Below are 8,450 nucleotides of genomic sequence, written 5' to 3' on the forward strand. Positions count from 1 at the left end.
GCTGCTTTTCCACTTGCTGCCTCCTGCAAAAGGAGAATGTTCCTTATGCTTCTGTATTTACTGGGTTAAAGCATGGGCAGTGGTTCTGCAGTGTGTACTCCTCCTGTGCCTCTGTCCTATAGGTGGGTGAGGTTTATTACCTTAAAACTCCTTTCCCTGCCCTCAGTCTCTCTCCCCATCTCAATCCTCCAGCTACCCGTACTGACCCTAACTTCAAATCCTGTGGTGAGCTCTCACTGCGCCTCCACAGTCTTGGCTAGGATAACAAGGGGAAAGACTAGGGCTGTGTGAAATTTCAGCAGCCGTTTTGTTTTGGAGGTGCAGAATCAAAAATGGAAGGCTTCGAAACGTTTCAGAGCCAGGCTTGGAGGGAAACAAGGAGAGGGAGGGGAAGGAAAGGGGGAAGGACTGCTCTGATAGTGACATCTAGCTCCCGCTTCGATTCCCCAGCTCTCTGATCACTTCCCCCAGCTCTTCCTGGGGGCACGGCCCCCAGATCTGTGTGCAGGGTTTCAGCAGGCTAGGGCCAGCGGCCACTGCTTGGTGCAGCCAGCGCCAAGCACCGGGAAGACTGTGGCGCTACCACTAGCCCCAGCCTGCAACGGCAGCCTGCTGAAACCCAGCACGCAGATCCGGTGGCCGTGCTACCTGGGAAATGCTGGGGGAATGATCAGAGTGGTAGGGAATCAAACAGGGAGCTGGGGAATTGAACCAGGGGCTGGAGAAATGAACAGGTTGGCTGGGGAATGGAACCCGTTTTGCACAGCACTAGGAAAGACTGGACTAAATTTGCCCTGGGTGTGTTGTGCAGGTTAGGGAAAATGCCACTATAGATACAAACAGGCATTGTGAGCTTATCCCAAGCTATTAAAGAAAAATCAAGGGCCCTTGCTGGGCTGTTCTAACTCAGTATGCAAGATAGAGCTCAATCAGCCTCAGCCACAGACTCCTTTATCGTCTTAGGAGCGTTCATAAACAATGAGCAGAGGAGGCAGGTCGGTCTCTTCTGCATCACTCGCCTTCCTGGAAAGTAATGCTCTGTCCTCTGGTTCTACTTCTTGTCTCCCCAGTGCCATAAAGAAGATCCTGGCAAGAGCCCGGCAGTTGGTCGACGCTAAGAAAGAAGATGGCTTCACCGCCCTGCATCTCGCTGCCCTCAACAACCACAAGGAAGTGGCAGAAATCTTGATTAAAGAGGTAAAGAACTGTCCTGAGAAGCAGCAGGTGGATGTGTCAGGTCACTGCCACCTCTCTGGCATTGTTCTGCAGGGAGATTTGTGTTGTGTGGGGCTTAGAATAAAGAAGCTGGGACTGCCTAGACAGTGGCAGTGGCAGGGAGTGGAGTATCGTAAACTGAAACAAGGAGTTAGGGTTGGTTGGGAGTCTGTGTGTCTAGGGGTTTGGGAGCAGAGGAAAGGAGACCCCCGGAAATTCCCTGGGATGTGACTAACACCATTGTCCAACCCCTGCTCTGCCTCATGAATGCTATAGGTGCTGGGCAGCTCTCCCAGTGTCCCTCTCTTCTCTCTTGTGAAACATTTCTAAGGGCCTCCATCCTGCCCTGTTCTACAATAACAAGAACCATAAATCATTTTGCTCCCCAGAGCTCTCATTTTCAGGCCGCCCCTGATGAGATGCTTTTCTGGCCCCTTGGGGGCAGTGCTCTCTAACCATGAGAGCAGGGAATTGCAAGTCAGGAAATGAATCCAAGTTTTGCCAGACTTCAGCACAGCCAAGGCCTCAGGCCTGTGTTCCCACCTTTGAGAAACAGCATTGCAGAAAGCAGTGGCTAGATCTGGGACTCCAGGGATTGGGTTGCAACTGGCACCAGCCTATTCTCGTGCCTTGATTTCCCCATTTGTACAGCAATGCATACCTAGGTACAGTGGTACCATCTTGGACTGATGATGGGCACTGATGCCTCAGAACGAGTCCACAGTGCTTGTTACCAGAGCAGTCTCCTTGGGGAGAGGACTGTAGCAGGATGATGTCATTGTTTCTGGTACAATCCCCTTGTTAAACCACCTGCTCCTTAAAGGCCGACTGTATTTCTAATTCCACCCTTTGCAATCTCAGTGCAGGGGCAGAATAGCCCGCTGGGCCCAGCGCAGAGTAACCTCTCCCAAGGGGCTAGCATGTTTGCTGTGTCCTGTCTGTCGCAGCAGGGAGCTTTTCCTATTATTCTCTCCAAGGGCTTGTGGGAAACTGAAGCACACAAAGCAATCGGGGGTCTGCCTCGCTTTGTAATGCTAAGGAGCCTAGTCTTTGACTGCCTGTCTGGATTCATCCCAGCCTTCCACATGTGAGAGTCGAGCAGTTTACTAGCTGTCACATCCAGATCCTTTCCAGCCAGGAAAGTGATTTCCTTTGAACAGTCCTTGCGCTTGTTTGTGTCTAGTCCAGCCAGTGCTTTAGCACCTGACTGTCCCGACTCCTGGTCTGGTGGCCGGATCACTTTGCAACTCCCCTGGGGGACACTGTATCCCTCTGGGAACTGCAGTGTGCAACTCCCTTTGCTGCTCTTGCACGGAGAGAGGGTTGAGGCAGGTCCCCTCCCTGAAGCACGCAGCCAGTTTGCCTGCTGCTTTGCAGTGACCCATCTGCTGGGCTGTTTCCTTTCTTCAAGGGCCGCTGTGATGTAAACCTCAGGAACAACCGGAACCAGACCCCACTGCACCTGGCCGTCACACAGGGGAACGTGGAGATGGTGCAGCTGCTGGTCAGCGAAGGCAGCGATGTCAATGCTGAGGATGAGGACGGGGACACGGCTATGCACATTGTCCTGGAGCGGCAGCAGCTCATGTCCATCATGTTGGAGGAACAGGAAGGGAACGAGGGACAGTCACTCTTCTCCATGGTGAGGGACGGGTGTGTTGCCTGATGTCACTGGAATGACCCTGAACAGTCACACAAGGAGAGGGGAGATGGTCTCCTAAGGTTTATTTTCAGCCCAGAGTGGGATGGGGGAGAGTATGCTTTATCCTAGAATAACCTAGGGTTCTGGGTGCTTGTTTGGGTCCTGGGAAATTTGTCTTGGAGACCCGGGTTTGGAAGCAAGCTGTGAATCTTGGTCTCCAAAGACTGCTTGTGGTAGGAGGGGGTTGCCCCAAAGCAACTAGACTGCAAACTCTCTGTACGTGCATCTTGCAGGCCTGAGAACTGAGGCCAGGTGTTCAGGACCTTACCCACGATGAGGGCCCCTGCAAGGCTTAACAAAGACTGTTTCTCTCCCTTGCTCAGCTAAAGGCATCAGGCTTCCTTGGGAACACAGAGCTGAATGTTGGCTCTGCAATTGCCTGTTACTTGGCACAAGAAGGAGCGGACATTAATTACGCCAACCACAGGGGAAAGTCTCCTCTGGACCTCATCTCAGATGGCCGAATAATCCTGATCATCAAGAACTTCGCCCAGAAATTCAGGTAGACTGTAGAGCAGAACCCATCTCTTCCCCCCTGAGCCTATCACCACAAGTCATACCACTCCCAAGGAGCCCTACCTCTGGCCAGGCTATGAGCACCCCACCCCTGCTGCAGTTGATTTCAGTGATGGATGGTCACTTAGTTCCAGGAGGAGCTCAATGCCTGGCAAAATCAGGGTGAGGTCAGAACTTGCTGTCAGTCACCAGCCTTTGGCATCTCCCTGCTGCCAGTCTGACCCCTTCTAGTTTCTAGCAAGCTGGATGTTGGCACTGCGTCTGCAGGCTCATGTTCGAGTCAAGACCAGTAGCTCAAGTGGCCAAGAGCCTCTCATTTCTCTGACCAGGGGCAGTACTGCACGTAAGACCAGCCTCCTACTGCACCTCTCTGCCATACCACCTGCAACGCATCCTTTTGTAGTTCCTCTGCTCTATTCCCCATCTCTCATACCTGGGGGTGGAAGTGAGTTTCTGAGGCTCTCATCACTGGTGCTGACCTTTTGCAGGGCACTTCTAGGTTTCACTCTACTCTGTCACACAGCCAGCCCAACCAAAGGGCAGGAGGAGAGGAACCCCAAATACAGAGGCCTCTCAGCTCAAACAGTAGCTGGACAGTGTCCATTTTTGAGCTGGAAAAAAGTGTGATCCCTGAAGCAGCAAATAGAGCTGTCATCACCCAAAAGCACCACTGCCATCTCTGTTGCCATCCAGTCCCTCTCTTCTCCATCTATAGACCAAGCCAGTGCCCCAGCTAAGGGCACCTCCATCCCCATAAGCAGAGCCCCACCAGCTCACAGCAGCCCAGGAGCTGCTGCTCAGTGTGCATAGAGCACCTGCCCGTACCTCTCATGATGCGGTGGGTGGGGTGAGGGCCCTGAGGAGAGGCTGTCCAGCTGCCTCCTGCATCCCCCAGGGCAGCTCCAGCCAGTGGGGATGCCACAGCACCACATATCTGATTTCATATTCCCCACTGTAGGGAACAGCAAGTGTCTCTGGACAGTGTAACAGTGCCCTGCAGCCTACGCAGGGTGCACACCACCCCCAACACCATGACCAACCTCAGTGTGTCAAGCATGGCTGCCCCCACCGAGTGCCTGGTCTGCTCGGAGCTGGCCCTGCTCATCCACTTCTTCCCCTGTCAGCACAGCATCGTTTGTGAAGGTAGGTCGCCGTTCACTCTGCCCACGTGCCCTTGTATGGGCTCTGAGTCCCATGACTCAGTGTCATGGGTCAGGGCTCTCAGGCATCCGACCCAGAGCAACCCCAGTGTAGTTGCAGCAATGTCCTTGTAGATGCAATGCCTGAGGACACGTGAGGCATGTTATCCATGATTACTATTGGCTTGATGGATTGGGGATCTAGGCAGCCTGTGCAGTGGTTGCAGCTGCCCTGGGCAATTTAGAGAGATGGCTGGTTGCCTCCCCTTCAGCCAGTGAGACTTTCTCCAGCAAAACAGGTTAGAGGGTTCATTCCCCCTCTGGCTTGCATTCTCTGTTTCTGTCTGAATGATATTAGCAGAGATCTGCTCAATTGTGTCTGTTAGCCTGCTCCTCACCTGCATTCCTTGATCTGGCTATGGGAAATTGGGTTGGAATTCTATCCCGCTCCCTTTGAGCAACCACAGCCCTGAGGTTCAAGTCACAGGGGTGGAGTGTGTCATGGCCAGCATGGGAACCTGGCCAGGGAGGGGTCAGAGGTGTCTGATGCTGTTGGGGCAGGGCAGATTAAACAAAAGGACCAAGATGTAGCTCAGGGAGAAGTTGACATTCACAGTGCCTTGCAAACATTGTCTCAGGCAGTTCCCAGATTGATTTAAATGCCTGTAAGACCGTTCCTGGCTTTGGGGCTTGTCCAAGTCCCCAGGGTTTAGCTGTAACCTCTCTTCTCATCTTGCTCTCGGCAGAATGCTCCCGGAGGATGAAGAAGTGCATCAAATGTCAAGTGACAATAACCAAAAAACTCAAACAAGGTACGTTCCCTGCGTCTTGCCATGCAAGACCCTGCAAGAGGCCCTTGCCCACATGTGCTCAGGCAGCCTCCAGACCATTTGGCCCCTCTGAAATGAGCTTGAGAAGGGACCCCCTACCCGATCCCCAGGGCTGGTCACCATACCTTCCCGCCCAGCTGGTCTCGGTTGATGTTCCAGGGGTGGAGCTGTCTCACCTCTTGAGGCAGCTGCCCCAAACCAGGATAGGGGCCCCCCCATCCGCAGGTCGTTGCCTGTGCCCTCTCCCTGGCTGTGCTGTGCATCAATAGTAGTTGTCTGGCTCCCAGACTGTCAGTGCAGCCTCTTCCTCCAGAGAGAGTTTCACAGTGGAAATGTGCACGATGGAAAGCATTGCTGTAAGCAAGAGACTTGTTTTACCTTTGATCTGTGAAGGTATTTGAAACCCCAGTCAGCCTGCGGGGGACAAACAAGCAGGGTTGGGCCTGGCCAGCTGCCTAGGGACAGTCAGGGTCAGTTGCCCTAACAAGGATCCTCTCACACTGAGCCCAGATCTCTGCAACTTTGGACAGGGAGCATCTTCCATTCTCAGACCAGAGGATGGTACATTCTCCTGTACCAGGGCAGCAGGTTGGTTCTGTGCCGTGTGGCAGCAGAGTCCTGCTAGCCCTGGCATTCATCTGTGCTGTCCGGTGTAACATCCATGACCAGGTGCGGCTGCCCCAGTGTACCTCAGGCTGGACCACAAGGACACACTCCTCTGTATGTGTGTGTAGACAGGAATGGCAAGCTCTGCTGCTGCTGCTTAGTATCTTTTGCCATTGAGTTGACACCAGACTGTGGTTTTTGTGTGGGCACCGCTGCCAGCTGGCTGCCTGGGTGAAGGTGCAGCCAAGGATCTGTTACCAGGTGTTGGGTATGTGCAGCTGGCAAGGGCAGACATCCCAGCTGGGAACAGTTGTGCTGCAGTGTCCTGAGGTCATGTACCAATAGGCAGGAGAAACCTATCATTGCTGCTTTGCTGGATGATGTAGAATTCAGGCGGGCAAGACAGGGCAGCAAGAGGCATCAAAGCAGTCTCACCCTGCCCAAGACCAGAATCTCGCACAAAGTTTCCAGTCAGTGCAGCAGAGCCCTGTCAGAATAGCAGAGCTTCTAGGTAACTCAGCAGGACCCCATCATTGGCATAACTGCGGTGTCTTCTCAGATCACCTCTTCCCAAAATCCCTTACCAGCTTGAATACTCTGGGGTTTTCCCTCACCACTGCCATGCCACCCTCGTGGCGGTGAGACAAGGAGCTATGCAACACAGTTGTATTGGAGCTGGAGAGCAGTGCTGCATCCAGCTGACACCAGGTGGAAGGTGCTAACACCCAGGCTGGCATGTGCCCAGAACACAGAGTTTTTTCCTCTAGTCTAAATTAAGCTCAGTGTCTCTGCAAGTTTGCTCTGAACTTCACACAGAAAGCGGATTACAGGACCCTCCCCAGTTCTATCATTTTGGTTCCTAGGGGGTCAAATGAGAGGAACGTAGGCAGGCATCCAGGGCCTGGCAGGCTAGAGCAGAGATTGCAAAGGCCACTGCAAACAGGATGTGGAGCTCAGGGCAGTGGTGGGGCCTGCTGCCTTGTCAGAAAGTGGTCTAGACTGAGCTCATTACTGCTGCAAAGGGCAGGGCCCAGAGTCCAAGGTGGAAAGGAGGATAGATGCTCTGGCCACTAACTTGCTCTCTGTTCCCCACAGACAGCACAGAGGTGGAGTGCAGCCCTAGCACGGAGTCCACAGACCAGCAGAAGCTGATGGAAGAGCTGCAGAGCCGCTACCGTCAGATGGAGGAGCGCATCACCTGCCCCATCTGCATTGACAACCAGATCAAGCTGATCTTCCAGTGTGGCCACGGCTCCTGTCCCGAGTGCAGCGCAGCCCTCAACGTCTGCCCCATCTGCCGGCAGCCCATCCGGGAGCGGATCCAGATCTTCGTCTGAGGCCACACGCACCCGCCCCTCTGCCTGCCACCCCTTCCCTCTCCCGTGCGTGCAGCTGGGAAGCGCAGGACCCATCCCGCACTCTGAACCAGAGCGAGTTGCTCGCACACCTGGCTCAGGAGGTGAGGTGGGGAGCCCAGTGGAGGTAGAAAGAGCCCTTCTTCCCACAGCTCCTGCTGCCATTAGGGAAGGCACAGCAGTGATGGACAAGCAGCACGGTGCTGAGGATGGGACAGGGCAGGAGACCAGAGAGGAGACCTAGAGGTTTCCACAGGCAGCTCTCCTAAGGACAGCCCACTCAGGGGACAGCCTCTTGTCTGGTTCCTTGTGCTGGGGCAGGTTCACGGCCTGATACAACTCTGGCAGGAGAAATGGCACAGAAGTCCTCCACACTCCACGGCAGGCTGTAGCAAAGCAATGCTCTCGCACTTCACACTAGGAGGCCTCTGTTGGGCTTGGGCCTTGCTGTGTGCTCTCCCACGGGGCGCTCAGTCACGGGGGCCAACGAGACAATGTGCGCTCACTCCTCCCTGCTGGGCTGGACACGTGTTGATTTAGGTTGGCTGCAGAGTCTGGACTGAACATTTTCTGGAGACGGAGTGTGTGCCTTAGAGAAGAAGCAGTGATCCTTTCTTGGAGACAATATATTGCTGCAACAAGTATTTTTACCTCTAAGTGACACTCCTCTGCTATCAATGTACTCTTCTGTTTTTTTGCAGTTAAATGTCCAGAGACTCTGAGCTTTCTATCCACAATGCCAAAGGCAGGTGTCTGATATTCCAAACCAAGTGTAAAAGGAAATAAAGAGTAATAAAATCCAACTAATAAGGTGGGGGGAAAGGCAAGTTTGTTTATTTTTTCTTTTTTTGGTGTGGGAACCAAATTTAATTAAAAAAAAAAAAATTTATATCGTACTAATCATTGAAAGAAATGTGCACATAATAGGTTAAATCTTGAGGTCAGACTGATTCCAATTCGGTGGCATTTTCTAAGCTGTTGATTTGGGAGGAAACATCATCCAATGAACTTCCACCCTTACAGTAACTGTATTTGACTGGTGGCACCCAAACAGCATGTGTGCGTGTGCATGCGCAGAGCTTTATCG

At 53.2% G+C, this 8,450-nt stretch overlaps 1 protein-coding gene across 5 annotated transcripts in view; it reads left to right on the top strand.

The window, feature by feature from the left end:
* The window catches only part of MIB2 (MIB E3 ubiquitin protein ligase 2), a 94,282-nt gene extending 86,092 nt beyond the window's left edge, over positions 1-8,190 (top strand). For all 5 annotated transcript variants that reach the window (XM_059716819.1, XM_059716822.1, XM_059716820.1 and 2 more), the window contains 6 exons: positions 1,071-1,197; positions 2,627-2,857; positions 3,241-3,419; positions 4,392-4,576; positions 5,319-5,384; positions 7,104-8,190. In XM_059716819.1, coding sequence (XP_059572802.1) covers positions 1,071-1,197; positions 2,627-2,857; positions 3,241-3,419; positions 4,392-4,576; positions 5,319-5,384; positions 7,104-7,345 — 1,030 coding nt within the window. In that variant the 3' untranslated portion in view covers positions 7,346-8,190. The remainder of the gene's footprint in view (positions 1-1,070; positions 1,198-2,626; positions 2,858-3,240; positions 3,420-4,391; positions 4,577-5,318; positions 5,385-7,103) is intronic.
* The last annotated feature ends 260 nt before the right edge of the window (positions 8,191-8,450 follow it).

The sequence above is a fragment of the Alligator mississippiensis genome, chromosome 13 (assembly GCF_030867095.1).
Source record: "Alligator mississippiensis isolate rAllMis1 chromosome 13, rAllMis1, whole genome shotgun sequence".
NCBI lineage: Eukaryota > Metazoa > Chordata > Crocodylia > Alligatoridae > Alligator > Alligator mississippiensis.